This window comes from Hyla sarda, chromosome 2, assembly GCF_029499605.1.
Source record: "Hyla sarda isolate aHylSar1 chromosome 2, aHylSar1.hap1, whole genome shotgun sequence".
NCBI classification, from domain to species: Eukaryota; Metazoa; Chordata; class Amphibia; order Anura; family Hylidae; genus Hyla; species Hyla sarda.
In genome coordinates this window covers 88,540,724-88,559,008 of record NC_079190.1, presented here as the reverse complement: position 1 = coordinate 88,559,008, position 18,285 = coordinate 88,540,724, and the positions used below count along the sequence as shown (strand labels likewise).

General features: G+C 43.9%; 1 protein-coding gene across 1 annotated transcript in view; it reads left to right on the top strand.

Annotated features, from left to right (window-relative positions):
* The window catches only part of NEMP1 (nuclear envelope integral membrane protein 1), a 41,451-nt gene that overhangs the window by 13,825 nt on the left and 9,341 nt on the right, over nucleotides 1-18,285 (top strand). Inside the window, 2 exon segments of the mRNA XM_056562513.1 lie at nucleotides 3,791-3,905; nucleotides 5,920-6,145. Of these exon segments, the coding sequence (XP_056418488.1) occupies nucleotides 3,791-3,905; nucleotides 5,920-6,145 (341 nt within the window).

Genomic DNA, 18,285 nt, shown 5'->3' with positions numbered 1-18,285 from the left:
ATTACTTGTTTTAATTTCCTTTTTTCATTTATATATCTGAAGAATGTCTTATCCCCTTTTTTCACAGACTGAGCTAGTTTTTCTTCTTCCTGCACTAGAAATTCTTATATCTTGCTTGGCCTCTTCCTGCCAAGTCTTGTAGATTTCCCTATCTTTATTGCTCTGGGATATTTTTATATTTTTTATATAATTAGTGCTCGCTTTTTTTTTTTTTTTTTATGATTTTGGCCACTTCTGTGGAGTACCACTTTTCTGCTTTTTACTGACAAGTCTAATGCAATTATCTGTTGCATTCAATAATGAATCTTTTTTAAGTAGTCCCATTTCTCCTGGACTGCATTTAATCCGTTCCAGTCTGATATGGACTCATTTATGAGTAATCTCATTTTTGAAAAGTCGGTTTTTCTAAAACTTTTGTATTTGTGCGGTGTGACTCCTTCACTGTACTTAAATTAAGCCACACTGGCTTTCGCCTACAGTAATATCATATATCAAATCCCAATCTGTGAATGCCAAATCTAAAATGGCCTCCCTCCGGGTTGGCTCCTCAACCACTTGTTGTAGAGATAATCTCAGTAGGGAATTTAGAATATCTGTACTCCTGGCAGAACTAGCTATTTTGGTTTTCTGGTTAATATCCGGAAGATTGAAGTCTCCCATAATGATAACTTCTCCTTTCATTGCCATTTTAGCCTAGTAAATCATCTAATCATCTAGCCTAGTAAATCATCTAAACATCTAATCATCTAATTCTTTAACTTGGCCTGGTGGTCTATATATCGCATCTATACGAGTTACTGCATGATTACCAAACTGCAACGTAACTTAAACTGACTCTATGTTGGCCTGACTCTAACTTGTATTAGGTTAGATTTTATGCTATCTTTTACATATAGGGCCCTTCCTCCTCCTTTCTTGCCTTCTGTCTTTTCTGTATAAAGAGTACCCTGGTATGGTTAAGTCCCAGTGGGCGTGTCTTTGGAGTAAGTTAGGGTTCATTTAACTATCCTATATTTTTATTTGACATATAAGTAATAGGTGTACCAAGTATTATTGAAATATCTCCAGTTCTACGAAAGTTATGTTAGAACATACATTTCCCATAGACTTGCATGGGACTTTAAACAAGAACCCCAACCCTTGCAAATGGGGGGGGGGGGTGGTGTAAGGGTTAATTTACCTATCCTATGTTAGTAGTTGACATATTAGTAACGTGTACCAAGTTTCATGTTAACCCCTTAATTACCACAGCCGTAAATGTACGTCCTGGTTTGGCGGTACTTCGTGCACCAGGACGTACATTTTAGGGATCGACCGATAATGCCCCGCCGCCCCCCCCCCCCCCCCCCCCCCCCCCGGCCAGAGAGGACCATCGCCGTCGCTGCCCCATTGCCTCCCCCCATCCTCTGCCCACATACCGCCCCATCGCCTCCCCTCATCCCCGGTGTTATAATTACCTGTTCCCGGGGGTCCTCGATCCTTCTGGCTCTTGCGCTATTGCTGTGCGCTGCGTAATGACGAATGACGTCCCCAACGCGACGTCACTGTCAGTGCGCACAGTTGACAGCGCAGGACGCCGACAGAGCCAGAAGGATCGTGAACCCCTGGAAATAGGTAATTTATAACACCGGGGATGGGGGAAGGCGATGGGGCGGCGGCGGTATGTGGGCAGGGGATGGGGGGAGGCGATGGGGCAGCGGCATGTGGGCAGAGGATTGGGGGAAGGCGATAGGGCATCTGTGGTGGTTAGACTCAGGACCCCCCGGACAGGCAGGGGGAGAAAAGCGGGTGGCGGCGGCGGTCTCTGGCACCGCAAAAGCCGCTGCAGTTCATTGATTTAAAGCGCCCACTTTGATCTTCAACGACTTCTGCCCCGCCAGGGGGTTGAAATAGCCGATAACCTATAACAGAATATCGGTATAAGCGATCAGCCTGAAAGGTGACAGATTATCGGTATCGGCCATAAAAAAAAATCTATATCTATCGATCCCTAGTACATTTACGCCCTGTGTATGACCGCAAGCATCGGTGCGGTGCTCACGTCATACACGGCAGGTACCGGCCGATAACCCCTCAGATGCCGTGATCAGTACGGATCACGTCATCTGCAGCAATGCGCATTTTAAAATAGATGTAAATGTAAAAAAAAGGTCCCAACATTTTTGTCACATTTTATTTTCAAAAAAATGAATAAAAAAAAATTATATAAAAAGTTTTATATTGTGACAGCGTATACAGGAGCCGGCGGCAGCACAGTGGAGCAGCATGTACCGACTGCTTTTTAAATTAATAAATGCGGATCGCAGCAGGTCTCTGGAGAATGACCTGCTGCGATCACTTTAGTCCAAGGACTACAACTCCCATCGAAAAAATTTTTTGCCCAAATGTTACATACTAGTCCATTGGATAAAGTGGTATACGGTACACCAAACAGGTGACACCCTTAGAAAATGATCCACCAAAAAAAGCATCACAAATGCAAAAAAAAGCACAATTATGCAAAATTTGTAGACGTGAAAAGTAGTCTAAAGGCAATGATACATGTCCCCCATTGAGTTTTACTTACACACACACACCCACACACCACATATATATATATATATATATATATATATATATATATAATATACAGCACAGCCAAATGTATTCCAAAGTGCAGTGGGGTGCAAAAAGACACAGACCCAGATTTATCAAACTGTGAGAGAAAAAGTGGAGTGATTTATATATTTTATTTTTTTTTTTTCCCCCACAGCAACCACTCACAGCTCAGCTTTCACTTTACCAGAGCTTGTTATCTGAGCTGTGATTGGTTACTGGGAGAAAATGACTTCAATCGTAGACTGTGAAGGTAAATCCACAGGAAAAATAATCCTGGCAGCACTCACATAAAATGCATAAGCAGTAAATTTATGGACCCAAGTGGATGATACAACGGTTGTATCATCTACTTGGGTCAATACATTTACTGCTTATGCACCCTATGGGAGTGCTGCTAGGATTATATTTCCTTTTGTATATATTAGGTATCGACCGATACGTTATTTTTTTATTTTTATTTTTTTTATTTTTTATTTTTTTTTAGGGCCGATACCGATAATCTGGGGAGGTTAGGGCCGATAGCCGATAACTTATACTGATATTCCGGTATAAGTTATCGGATATTTATCCCCCCGCGACACCGCTGCAGATCATTGATTTAAAGCAGGCGCTTTAAATCAATGCACTGCAGTGGCTTTTGCGGTGCCACAGACCGCCGCCGCCACCCGCTTCTCTCCCCCTAACTGTCCGGGGGTCCTATCACCGCCACCCCCTCACCGCACCGCTCCACGCCCCCTACCGCCGCGTCACACCTCTCCGGCCCCATTGCCTTCCCCATCCCCGGTTTTATAATTACCTGGGCCCGGGGTCCACTCTACATCTTGCTCCGGTGGCGTCCTCCTGAGCTGTCACTGTGCGCACTGACGGTGACGTCACGTCGCGCACGTCCCTCGTCATTGCGCACAGCGTAACGCAGGACGCAGCAGGAGCCAGAAGTAGCGTGGGCCCCGGGGACAGGTAATAATAAAACCTGGGGTGGGGGCGATCGTGTTGCGGGGGGCGGGGCATTATCGGCTTATCGGCAAGGTAATTGCCAATACCGATAATGCCCAAAATCGTGCTTATCGGCCAAACCGATAGTCGGTCGATCCCTAGTATATATACAGTATAATATGGATATAGAGATAGATAGATAGTATGTTTTAGAAGAACTATTTTATCTGACATTTTGCTTTTCTTCCTTATGCTGTAGAAAAGCTCTTTCTATATGTTACTGGTCGGAGGTTGGTCCTTCTCACTTTATATCATCCAGCTGGTGTTCAGGAACTTTCAGGGAATCTGCACAGAGTATTGGCAGTATCTACTAGGTAAGTTCGAATTTTATTACTCTTGAAACAATAACCTTTTCACAAACAAACGGTACCTTGCTGAATGTGATCATATACAGTTTTTGTAAATGGCATTAAAGGAGAAGTCTCATGCCGGTATGTACAGGAAAAACCTAACCCCTATCCACAAAATAGGTGATATGTTTTAGATTGTTTGGGGTCAGAGCGCTGTGGTTCCCTGCGATCGTCTGTACGAATCCCGGCTCTCCCACAGTGCCGCCTCATGACCCCCGCCCAAAGCGGAGCCACCACGTCCCCTCCATATATCTCTGTGGGAGAGCCAATGATTGCTGAATGCTTCGGGCAGGGGTCGTGACACGCCATTCTGTGGGAGAGCCGGGGCCCTGTACAGACGATCGCGGGGGTCCACAGCGCTCTGACCCCCGGGATCTAAAATGTATCCCCTATTCTGTGGATAGGTGATAAGTTTTTCCTGTACATACTGGCATGAGACTTCTTTTATGTTTTACAAGTCTTGTCGCTTAAAATTACTGCAAAATGTGAGAAATATGCATTATAAACATTCCTTCAGAAATTATTTTGACTGTAAATATTTTACCGTTCCGGTTACATTGAGCACTGATTTACATGTTGCGCATTAGATGCTTTTGGTTCATTGCTCATACTTTAAATCATAACTCCAGAGATATGTTCCATGCACTCTTCACGGTTAGTCTTTGAGAGATGCGGCTCACGCTTTGCCGTCAGGGTGCCACGACAACCATCTGACAACCAGCTAGTTTCAAGCACAAACCCTTATCATTAAAGGGCACTGTCATTATAGCAAACTTTTTTTTATTGTGCCGTCTAAATAACATGACTCTTTTTTTAAAAGTCCTGTATAGGAGATCTGTGCTTTGTAGGCTCGTTCTACAGACTTTGTGTGATATTGTGTCTCATTGGCTGAGGCCATATACACCTCCCACGTCTATATTCATTGCTCCCTAACCATGTGATCTGCTCAGGTCTGCCTGTAGCACAGAGAAGCAGCTAAAGGAGCTTGAAGGCACAGTTCTCAGTGGCGTATCTAAGCTTAATATGTGTGATATTGCCTGCAGCTTAGTATGTGTGATACTGCAAGCTCTCAGCTGTGTATGAGCTTGTAAAGCACTGTGTTAGAACAGGAGTCTGAGTAAGCTGGATGACACACATGGTCAGATAGAACAGATAGAAAATGTATGCATAAAACTACTGTACTTGAATCACTAAACTTTTCCACTCATTTAGGAAGATATATTTATATAATATATCTATATCAAAATATATATATATATATATATATATATATATATATATATATATATATATATATATATATATATATATATATATATATATAATTTTTTTTGACACTTATAAACTCACCATAGTGTTTTAGGTATAATGCAGCCAAACTCCAATAATACTCCTCTGTGTAACATGTAGAGCATAAAAACAGAGAGAAATTGGGTTATAGAGCAGCCTGCAGTGATTGGATGAAGAGACCATCACAGTACAGCAGACTTGGGGAGGAAGTGAAGACACTCCCCTTCCACAATTGAAAACGAAGTGAGCAAGAGAGAGATTGTATTTGTGAGAGAAATATAGGTGCTAGACACCCAAAAAAAATTATGTACATGATCAGGATTTGGTACTGCATCTCTGGAGGTATGCTTTAAGTGCTCAACCATGTATTGTTAGGGTCTTTTCACTTTGTGTCTTTGGCGATGTACATTTGTAAGAGCTCCCTACTGACTGATGCCAGTTTAGTTATAGGCTCCAATTGTGGTAAAGGGGGGGGGGGGGGGGGAAGTATACCCAGCAGTATACATCTTTTACTGAATGCCTCTGTATGGAATAGTGCTGTGCCATTAAAGCAAAATATACTGAGGTAGAGCAACCTGATAGGTGAACGGAAGCCTATGGGTACTCTAGATAAATGTGTTGGCAGGTTTACTGTTAGTTTTCAGTGTTCTAGTCAGAAATCATTCCTTTTGTTATTTTTGTCTCCTAGGGTATCTGGGCATTGTGGGCTTTATCAGCTTTGCCGTCTGCTATAAATATGGACCTTTGGAAAATGAGCGAAGTATAAACCTGCTGAACTGGACTCTACAACTGCTTGGATTGCTGCTGATGTACATAGGCATTCAAGTGCGGAACGTGGCACTGGTTATGATAGTGGTTGCGTTTTGCACCAAACAGATTGAATACCCAGTGCGATGGGCACACAGCTTGTACAGGTAACTATGTAGGAACCATTTTCTATGTATGTCGGTTAAGGTTTGATATTTGCTTTTTACTATTAGTAATGTAGTGTTACCTCCTTCTACATAACTTACTAAAAGCCAATGGAAAGGAGGACCGCTTACACGCACGTCAGAAATGGAAGAAATATCCGTAGCCAGTGGTAAAAGGTCTTCAGCTTTATTTGAATCAAAGTAAAACATTTTCCAGTGAAACAGACAATCAACAAGTAAAAGCAGGAAAACACTGAACATGCTGGACCTTTTACTGCTGGCTACTGATCTTCCTTCTTCCGTAACTTACTAAACATTTGTGTCATTTTGAACATTTGCAGTTCTTTACTTAGCTCTTCTGTTCTGTCAGGATACATTGGTGCCCAGTACACAGAATACTTGTGGATTATCAGAACAGATGCCTCAATCAATTATTCACTATCTAGTACAGATCAGGCTGGGTACACACCTGTGTCGGAGGCTCCCTTGGGTGTCATCAAAAATTTTAAAATGACAGTTTTATGTTTTTGTAGCGTCAGTTAGTGAATGTCTGTTTCCCAACCAGTGTGCTTCCAGCTGTTGCAAAACTACAACTCCCAGCATGCCTGGACAGCTTTTGGCAGTCCTAGCATTCTGAGACTTGTAGTTTTACAACAACTGGAGGCACACTGGTTGGCAATTAACCTCTTAAAGACCATGGGCGTACCTGTACACCCTTGTCCCGTTACCGAACTATGAAGCAGCTGAGCGTACATCATAGTCAGCAGCCGGGACCCATGGCTAATGCCGGAAATCGGCGATCGGGCTGTTGTCTGGCATTAACCCCTTAAGGACACAGCCCATTTTCACCTCTAGGACGCAGCCCTTTTTTGCACATCTGACCACTGTCACTTTAAACATTAATAACTCTGGAATGCTTTTACTTATCAATCTGATTCCGAGATTGTTTTTTCGTGACATATTCTACTTTAACATAGTGGTAAATTTTTGTGGTAACTTGCATCCTTTCTTGGTGAAAAATCCCAAAATTTGATGAAAAAATTGAAAATTTTGCATTTTTCTAACTTTGAAGCTCTCTGTTTGTAAGGAAAATGGATATTCCAAATATTATTTTTTTTGGATTCACATATACAATATGTCTACTTTATATTTTCATCATAAAATTGACATGTTTTTACTTTTGGAAGACACCAGAGGGCTTCAAAGTTCAGCAGCAATTTTACAATTTTTCACAAAATTTTCAAACTCGCTATTTTTCATGTACCAGTTCAGGTTTGAAGTGGATTTGAAGGGTCTTCATATTAGAAATACCCCATAAATGACCCCATTACAAAAACTGCACCCCCCAAAGTATTCAAAATGACATTCAGTAAGTGTTTTAACCCTTTAGGTGTTTCACAGTAAAAGCAGCAAAGTGAAGGAGAAAATTCAAAATCTTCATTTTTTACACTTGCATGTTCTTGTAGACCCAATTTTTGAATTTTTACAAGGGGTAAAAGGATAAAATTTATACTTGAATTTGTAGCCCAATTTCTCTCGAGTAAGCACATACCTCATATGTCTATGTAAATTGTTCGGCGGGCGCAGTAGAGGGCTCAGAAGCGAAGGAGCGACAAGGGGATTTTGGAGAGTACGTTTTTCTGAAATGGTTTTTTGGGGGCATGTTGCATTTAGGAAGCCCCTATGGTGCCAAAACAGCAAATAAAAAAAACATGGCATACCATTTTGGAAACTAGACCCCTTGAGGAACGTAAAAAGGAATTAAGTGAGCCTTAATACCCCACAGGTGTTTCATGACTTTTGCATATGTAAAAAATAAATAAAAATTTTTCACTAAAATGTGTTTCCCCCCAAATTTCACATTTTTGCAAGGGTTAATAGCAGAAAATACCCCCCAAAATTTGTAACCCCATCTCTTCTGAGTATGGAGGTACCCCATAAGTTGACCTGAAGTGCATTACGGGCGAACTACAATGCTCAGAAGAGAAGGAGTCATATTTGGCTTTTTGAGAGCAAATTTTGCTCGGGGGGCATGTCGCATTTAGGAAGCCCCTATGGTGCCAGGACAGCAAAAAAAAAATGACATGGCATACCATTTTGGAAACTAGACTCCTTGAGGAACGTAACAAGGGATAAAGTGAACCTTAATACCCCACAGGTGTTTCACAACTTTTGCATATGTAAAAAAAATAAAAAAATTTTTACCAAAAATGCTTGGTTTAGCAAAAATTTAACATTTTTAAAAAAGGTAATAGCAGAAAATACCCCCCAACATTTGAAGCCCAATTTCTCCCGATTCAGAAGACACCCAATATGGGGATGAAAAGTGCTCTGCTGGCGCACTACAGGTCTCAGAAGAGAAGGAGTCACATTTGGCTTTTTGGAAGCAAATTTTGCTCTGGGGGCATGCCGCATTTAGGAAGCACCTATGGTGCCAGGACAGAAAAAAAAAACACATGGCATACCATTTTGGAAACTAGACCCCTTGGGGAACGTAACAAGGGGTAAAGTGAACCTTAATACCCCACAGGTGTTTCACGACTTTTGCATATGTAAAAAAAAAAATATTTTTTTTACACTAAAATGCTTGTTTTCCCCCAAATTTTACATTTTTACAAGGGATAATAGCAGAAAATACCCCCCAAAATTTGTAACCCCATCTCTTCTGAGTATGGAAATACCCAATAAGTGGACGTGAAGTGCACTGGGGGGCGAACTACAATGCTCAGAAGAGAAGGAGCATCATTGAGCTTTTGGAGAGAGAATTTGGCCATGTGCATTTCCAAAGCCCCCCGTGGTGCCAGAACAGTGGACCCCCCACATGTGACCCCATTTTTAAAACTACACCCATCACGGAAGGTAATAAGGTGTGCAGGGAGAATTTACACCCCACTGGCATTTGACGGATCTTTGGAACAGTGGGCTGTGTAAATTAAACATTTTATTTTTCATTTTCACAGACCCCTGTTTCAAAGATCTGTCAGACACCTGTGGGGCGTAAATGCTCACTGTACCCCTTGTTACATTCCGTGAGGGGTGTAGTTTCCAAAATGGGGTCACATGTGGGTATTTATTGTTTTGCACTTATGTCAGAACCGCTGTAAAATCAGCCACCCCTGTGCAAATCACCAATTTAGACCTCAAATTTACATGGTGCACTCTCCCTTCTGAGCCTTGTTGTGCGTCCCCAGAACACTTTGCGCCCACATATGGGGTATCTCCGTCCTCAGGAGAAAATGCGTTACAAATTTTGGAGGCTTTTTTTCTTTTACCGCGTGTGAAATTTTAAAGTATGGGGCAACACCAGTATGTTAGTGTACAAAAATGTTTTTTTTTTACACTAACATGCTGGTGTAGACCCCAACTTTACCTTTTCATAAGGGGTAAAAGGAGAAAAAGCCCCCCAAAATTTGTTAGGCAATTTCTCCCGAGTTCGGCGATACCCCATATGTGGCCCTAAACTGTTGCCTTGAAATACGCCAGGGCTCCAAAGTGAGAGAGCGCCATGCACATTTGAGGCCTAAATTAGGGATTTGCATAGGGGTGGACATAGGGGTATTTTACACCAGTGATTCTCAAACAGGGTGCCTACAGCTGTTGCTAAACTCCCAGCATGCTTGGACAGTCAATGGCTGTCCGGAAATGCTGGGAGTTTTTGTTTTGCAACAGCTGGAGGCTCCGTTTTGGAAACACTGCTGTAGGATACGTTTTTCATTTTTATTGGGGGGGAAGGGGTGGTGGGGGGGGGGGCAGTGTACGTGTGTATATGTAGTGTTTTACTCTTTATTTTATGTTAGTGTAGTGTAGTGTTTTTAGGTTACATTCACACTGACGGCGGATTACACTGAGTCTCCCGCTAGGAGTTTGAGCTGCGGCTGCTGCAGCTCAAACCTGAAGCAGGGAATTCACTGTAATCCTCCGCCAGTGTGAATGTAACCTGTACATTCACATGGGAGGGGGGGGGGGGGGGGGGGCAAAACTACAACTCCCAGCATGCACTGACAGAACGTGCATGCTGGGAGTTGTAGTTTTGCAACAGCTGGAGGCACACTGGTTGGAAAATACTGAGTTAGGTAATAGAACCTATTACCTAACTCGGTATTTCCCAACCAGTGTGCCTCCAGCTGTTGCAGAACTACAACTCTCAGCATGTACTGATGATTGCCAAAGAGAATGCTGGGAGATGTAGTTATGCAACAGCTGGATGCACGCAAGTACAACTCCCAGCATGCCGAGAGAGCCATTTGCTGTTCCTGAATGCTGGGAGTTGTAGTTTTGCAAGATTTAGAGGGGTTCAGGCTGGAGATCACTGACAGTGGTCTCTAAACTGTGGCCCTCCAGATGTTGCAAAACTACAAATCTCAGCATGCTAAGACAGCAAACTGCTGTCTGAGCATGCTGGGAGTTGTAGTTTTGTAATATCTGGAGGGCTACAGTTTAGAGACCACTGTCAGTGATCTCTAGCCTGAACCCCTCTAAATCTTGCAAAACTACAACTCCCAGCATGCCAACACAGCAAACAGCTGTCAAGGCATGGTGGGAGTTGTAGTTTTGCAACATCTGGAGGGCGACAGTTTAGAGACCACTCTCTAAACTGTCGCCCTGCAGATGTTGCTAGGCAACAGACTCTGCACACGCGGCGTCATACTTACCTCCACCGCCGCCGTGATCACAGCCTCCGCCGCCGGGTAAGTGATCGCCGCTGCCGCTACTACACGGTTCTCCCCGCTGTGCCCGGACACCGATGGGCGGGCATAGCGCGGGGAACCGAACTTTAACCCCCCCGCCCCCAGTCTGCTATTGGTCGGCCGCTCCGCCGATCAATAGCAGGGATAGGAGGGGTGTCAACCCTGCCACCTCACTCCTATCTCTTCAAGGGGGATCGAGGGTGTCTTGGACACCCCCGATCCCCCTTATTTTATCGCGGCGCCGCGATTGATGGGCAGGGGGAGAGCGCTCCCCCTGCAAACACCATAGATGCCGTGATCAGACTGATCACGGCATCTATGGGGTTAATGCTGCCGGGACCGGCGCGATCGCGGCCCCGGCAGCTGCGGTGGGACTCCGGCTGTGATTGACAGCTGAGTCCCACCCGCGATCTCCTGCGCTGCCCGCGGCAGAGCAGGAGATCGCTTGGACGTATGCATACGTCCATTTGCGCGAACGTGTAATTCGCCTGGACGTATGCATACGTCCAATAGCGGGAAGGGGTTAACAGTTTAGATCCCGCCATCATAGTTGTTGCGGCGTCTAAAATGTTAAAAACTAATCCTGGATGCTTAGTGGAGCTGATCGGGACCACAGCGGCAAAATTGCGGTGTCCCGATCAGGTGGGAGACCCCTTACTTGTCTCTCACTATGCTCCAGTAAGCCATGGCAGGCTGGAGCAATGGAGCACAGATAACATTGATCAATGCTGCTCTGTTGAACAGCTTAGAACAGTGTGGAGACTAAAAAATTGTGGGGAAAAAATTGGGAAAAGGTGAATTAACCCCTTTCCTAATAAGTAAAAAATTCCCCCTTTTTCAAACTTTTTAAAATAAAATTTATGTACACAAAAGTAAACGTGGATAGTACAAAACACAACAATCGACTCAAGCTCCATTCTAGCCTCACTTGGTGTCCGCAAACCATAAACCCGCAACACAGCATACACATAAACCCTCTCCCATACAAAAGGTAAACGGTGCTTTTCATTAAATAGAACAAGACAGTCCAGTCAAAATACAACGTGAAGAAGACTGGGTCATTTGCTAATCCTTCCAGTGCGGAGTTATCTTTATTCCTTGTGCATAAAATCAGTAACAGCAGAATGCCCGACTGGGTTAGACAGGTTCTAGTGTAATAGCCATTTTGCGCTGCTCCTGGCGCTTCCTCTGACCAAGTCTACCTGGAAGCGAATGGCCAGCTAAATACCTTGTGACCTCTGACGTCTCCAGGTAAGGGCATTCACATGTCCTGGTATACAACGTACTTTAAAACAGAAGATCCTGTTTACAATAAAAGAGAAACAAACTAAAGTTATGAGCTTGCAAATCCCTCCTAGTAAATTTACATGTGCTTAATTCGAATAATTAATCATATAAATACATTCATATCCAGACGATCGTTCAAACCTTAAAGGAGATGTACGGTGCAGACAAAAAAAAAAAAAAGAAAACCAACTTCCACTTACCTTCCTACGTTCCCCCGGAGGTCCGCAACAGCTGATCGGCTGGGCTGTCTACTTCCTACTCCCCTTAGCCCAGGACGTCATATGGCGCTTCAGCCTATCTCCGGCCGAGGCAGGACAATCGCTGCGGTCGGTAATAGCCCGGGACGTCACACGGTGCTTCAGCCTATCACCGACCGCAGCTATGTCCTGCCTCGGCCGGAGATAGGCTGAAGCGCCATATGACGTCCTGGGCTAAGGGGAGTAGGAAGTAGACAGCCCAGCCAATCAGCTGTTGCGGACCTCCAGGGGAACGTAGGAAGGTAAGTGAAAGTTTGTTTTCTCTTATTTTTTTTTTTATTTTTTTTTGCAGCCCGGGCGGGATGGAATTGGAATAGTCCACACAGGACATCTCCTTTAACCCTTACCTACACCCTTATATAAAAGATGGGTTTTTGTTTCAAGTCCCATGCAAGTATATGGGACATCAGTACCTTACTCTACAAGCTCCGCTTTGCATCTCCTGGTGAATGTGTCAGTCTGGCTTGCAAGCCACACCCCATCTCACAGACACACTGTTTAAGCCTCACCCCTTTTATTCTCTACCCTTTTTGTGCATCGGTCTGGCTTGCAAATCACGCTCAGTCCCACAAAGCCACGCCCCCTTCTATTTTCAGCTTACAATATCTTCATCACAAATCAGTCCCACCTGAGGACAGGATATGAGGATGGGACATGAATATGGGATAGGGGGTCAGGATATGAGGTCGAAATATGACAACAATTTATGAGGATGGGATATAAAGTCAAAAGCTTCCTCCTTTGTTGATTTTCCTCCCAAACAAGGATTAAGAAGGATAAACTAAGCAACACCGGGTACTCAGCTAGTATACAATAAAAACTATATAAAAATTTTCGGGAACATTTATCATCGTTGCTTTGGTGAGAGTCATGTAGGCTTTTTTTTTTTTTTCTTGTGTGACATAGTATGATCAATATCACAGGGGGTTGATAAATTTGGCTTACATAAGCAAAATACCAATAAATCCCCTTTTGAATACCATTTTTTTTTTATTAGCACACATAAGCAAAAAACAATAAATGACTTCAGAACACCAATTTGCAACTGTGAAAAAAATGTGAGATGTGTGTTTATTTATCCCCAGCCTAAATAACACCAACCTGTTACCGCCTAGACCCAGGAGCACCATTTTTTACGCTCTGGGCATGTTGGTACCGGCTCTTTCCGGCACCCCTGTGGCGGTGGGTACCGGGGTAATAATTGGGGGTTAGCGCTAGCTGTTTTTGTTGCTAACGCTTATCCCAGGTTTAGTAATGGATTCCGTCTATCAGACAGCTTCCACTACTAAGCCTGTCAAGAAGAGAGAAAAAAAAAACACGCTTAAAAAAAAAAAATTTGATCCAAAAAAAAAACACTCCCCAACAAGCCCTCGTTAACCATTTTATTAACATTAAACAGAAAGATGCGCTGGTCATCAACGCAGTCCACTGAAATCGAAGTAGTCTACTGAAATCGAAGTAGTCCACAGGATATACGATCTGAAATGAGAGAAAAAAAAAAGAAAAATAGGTTAATTCATTTATTGTCACCCATTGTGACCACAACTCCCTGCATGCCCTTATTGTAGTTGGTGTGGGAGATGTGCAGGCAAGTGATAAGCTTGTCATCCGCCCCCGCTGCATAACTACAAATCACAACATGTCCTTTCTGTAAGGGCATGCTGGGAGTTGTAGTCGGGCAATCCAGGGAAGCAGGCAGTGATGCGCTGCTCCCTGGCCAGCGGTGATCAGAAAATCTATGTAATTTCATATTTCCTGCGGTGTCCCGTGACACTGGACCCGGCGGGAAATTTGAAATGACAGTTAACTGTGTGGCACCGTAGCAAAGGGAGCCCGGGCTGACATAACACTGCAGCCGCCCGGGACTCCCGCAGCCGGGCCGGGAGATGTGCAGGATCCGTCCCTTCCATACTTCTGCATGTACCGCAGCACAGAGGGATTGCATGGACGGCTCCTCCACATCTCCGGGCTGATGCCACCCCGGGCTCCTTTTAATATAATGGAGCAGTGAATTTTTAGTCCCTACTGTAAGATCAAATTTCCCACCGGGTTCCGTGATTGGCTGCTCGGTCCTGGCCAATCATGAGACCCAGTGGGAAATGTGAAATTACATTAGGGACTCCAAGAACTCTGAGGCGCCGAGGTATGTTAAAAGGAGCCCGGGCTGGCATCACTCTGCAGCCGCCTGGGCTCCGTCTGATTCTATTCCCACTACCCTAACTTAATGATGGGGACACTGCTTTACACCCCCCCTTGTCTCCCACCGGCCGGCACTGCACATCTCCCGCCAACTAAAAGACTACAACTCCAAGCATGCCCTCAATGTATGGGCATGCTGGGAGTTGTAGTCTTGCATCAGGTAGCAGACAGATGGGAGATGATATGGGGGGGGTGGTAGACAAGGGGGATGTAAATCAGTGTCCCCGTCATTATGTTAGGGTAGCGGGGATACAGTCAGACAGACCCCGGGTGGTTGCATAGTGATACCAGCCTGGGCCACTTTGTACATTTGTAATATCATGTTTCCCGTTGGAACCGTGATCAGGGCTGCCAGTGGGAAATATAAAAATTTGGCTCTCCAAAGCCGTTTTGTAAGCCAGCTCCAGGCTGGCTTACATTATGCTGATTTTGAGGGCTTGCAACTTTTTGTGCGACTTTTGTACTTGATAAATCTGACCACTGCAAAGTGAGAAATAAAATTTACTTTCGTAAGCTCTTTTGTAGCTTTTTGCTTACAGCCAAAAGTCGCACAAAAATTTGCTTAGGTGCGAAGGCAACTTTTTTGTAAGAAAAAAAAGAGCTCTAAATCCCATGATAAATGTCCCCCAAGGTGTTTTTTTTTTTTTTTTTTTTTTTTTGCCCCACAAATAATTTATTTTTGTTTCGCTGTAGATTTTATTAAATGATTGATGTCATAACAAAGTGCAATTTGTGGTGCAAAAAACAAGCAATTGTATGGGTCCGTAAATGGGAAAATTGAGAGCGTTTTTTTTCTCCTCTACTTCAAATAATAAGTGCAAAAATGTAAATTGAGCAGGTCCTTAAATGGGCACTGTCAGATCTAAAAAGTTTTTATATGCTGTACATCTTGGCAAAACAAAACAATAGATTTTCGCACTAAACCTTTGCACTTATTTTGGAAGATGTAAATTATACACTCACCATATTGTCTTTGGTGGTAGAGTATAGGCATTCTCCAATAGTCATAAAACCAGAGGGAACGGTTACAGGCAGAGCAGGGCTGCCCGGCTTCCAAGAGCTGTGAGTCAGCAGAGTGAGGGAGGGGAGGGGTCATCACAGTGCAGGCAAGAGAGGGACATGCCCCTCTCCCTCTGGGAAGATGACAGTGAGCAGCTGTAATATGCTATTTGTTTAGTGAAATATTGGTGATAGATACATAAAAATAATTCAGTAACTAATCCTTTTCATGTACATGTAACATAACATTTTTTTTTTTTTTTTGGGGGGGGGGGGTGCATCTGACATGCACATTTTAAGAGGTTAATGAAACAGATGAACAGCGAAAGTTTTGAAGAAATAATAAAATCTTACAGGGATTAAGAATATTTCACTAGTTAACCCCTCTAAGTATGTTGCCTAACATGCACTGTAATGATGCAGAAGTTTTATTTATTTGCATTCAAAGAGCCAAAATGTTGTTTTATTTTTTCTGACAAAACTGTTGATGTCACATTGAAGGACATATCGTAGAGTATTATCAAAATCTGTGTAGAGGAAGAGTGAAGCAGTTGCCTATAGCAATCAACCAGATCACTTTTTATTTTTTATTTTTTTTTATGTTTTTAATGAAAGAAGCAATCTGATTTGTTGCGATGGGCAACTGCACCACTCTTCCTCTACACAAGTTTTTTATAAATCCCCTCCTTAATTTGTACATTTTTTGTGTTGACTGTATAATGCAAGTATCATGATTGTTGCAGTCTCCACAATTACATTTGAAAAATCTATAAAAAAAAATACCATAGCATTGCAAAACTATGAATTTTTTTTTTTTTTTTATTTCTTCCTTCGATGGAGCTGTGTAGGTTCGTCACCAGTTTCATGCTGCCCAAACCACAGGCAGCGCAAAACACTAAGGCCATGTTCGCACAGTAGAAATTTGGTGGAATCTAGAAAACACGAGTGGACATTCCTAAAAATAGCATGTTCTGCCGGTGCTCATAAATGCTCCGTCTTCATAGACAGCAATGCATTTCCGAGCAGATTCTGCTGAAAGAATTGACAAGTTCATTCTTTTGGCAGAGATTGGATTTGGAACTTCTGCAAAATCCCATTAAAAACAACTCCAACAACAATTTTTCCGTTGGATTTTGCTCAGAAATTGTTGCGTAAACATGGCCTAAGTGTTAAGAGTTGTAATTTTAAAACCAGCTTCTTAGTGTCTGGTGGAGGTATATATGTGGGGATTCATTGATGTATATCTCTGACATATGCCTAGGATGGATGCTGCGCCTCCCACATTCACACATTTGTGGTGTACATTTGCTGTAAAACTAGTCTTAGAATGAAAGCGCTGATCTAATTGGTTGATATCGGCAGTCCTAAAACTTTTGTTGGTTTTTATTCATGTGACCCTAGTGTGTTTACATAGAAAGGTATTGCGTTCTGTAAGTCCAGAAGGCTTAATATTTTGACATTTGTCTGGTGCTCATCATTGGGGGACACCTAACTAATGGGGTATATGCTCTTGCCACTAGGAGGCGCTGACACTAGGAAAAAAAAGTTGGCTCCTCCCTGGCAGGATATATCCGCCCACCTACAGTGACTAAATCAATTTTAGCTAGTGTCAGCAGGAGGCAAGACACAGGTCTGGGGGCTTCCCAGACCATGTCTTTTTTCTCTGTTATTTTCCTAGTTTCAGGATAAAAGTTTATTTATTTATTTTTGGTGCATTGAGAAGGGGCCGTTAACCCCTTCTTGCCAACAACCAGGGCCTGGCGGTGTACCCTGGGTCCGGGTCCCCCATTCGCCCCTGTTTGCCATGCCGGCAAAAGGCAGGAGGCACTAGCTGGGTGAAGACTTCGAGGGTGAGTATGTGGTGGTTGAGCTGAGTATATTCCCCCCCCCCCCCCCCCCCCCCCCTCGGCGAATGAGCATCCAACCCCCCCCAAATGTGTCCCTATTACCGGGGCGGGTTTTGGGTCCGGGAAGCGAGGGGTTAACCCTCTCTCTTCTATTCATGCAGCTTCAGCTGCAACTCCTAAATGGCAGGGGGTTGCCTAAGATCTGCGCAAAATCTACCTGGCCTCCATAATACATCAGACTCTACCACGGTCCTCAGAGGAATATTCATGCGTGGCATGGATTAGACCTGATTTTATTAGGCCAGTCTAGTCTCGTCTGTCCCTCATTTCATAGCCGCCCCATCCGCGGCTCACGCTTGGTACCCCACTGCCGGTGCGAGGTGCCTTCTACTCCGCCTGTCATACATCATCTGCTGCTGTATCTGCGGCTGCAGTCCCAGTCCCTCACTTCTGTTCGAGGTGTCCGACAGTGTTTCCCATTGTCTACTATGGACCCATTCCAGTAAGCCAGACAGTGGTCTGCATGGTTGCCTATACCGCCTGTCATACATCAAACGGCTAGTGTACCTGCATCTGGAGTTCCGGTACCTCACTACTGTGAGGTGTCCGACGGAGTGTTCCATTATCTACTATGGACCCATACCAGTAAGACAGACAGTGGTCTGCATGGTTACCTACACTACGTGTCATACATCAAAAGGCTGATGTGTCTGCGGCTGGAATTCCGGTACCTCTCTGCTGTGTGAGGTGTTCGACGGAGTGTCGCGTTGCCTCCTTTGGAACCCACACCAGTAAGTCGGACAGTGTTCTGCATGGTTGCCTACACTGCCTTTCATACATCAAACGGCTGATATGTCTGCGGCTGG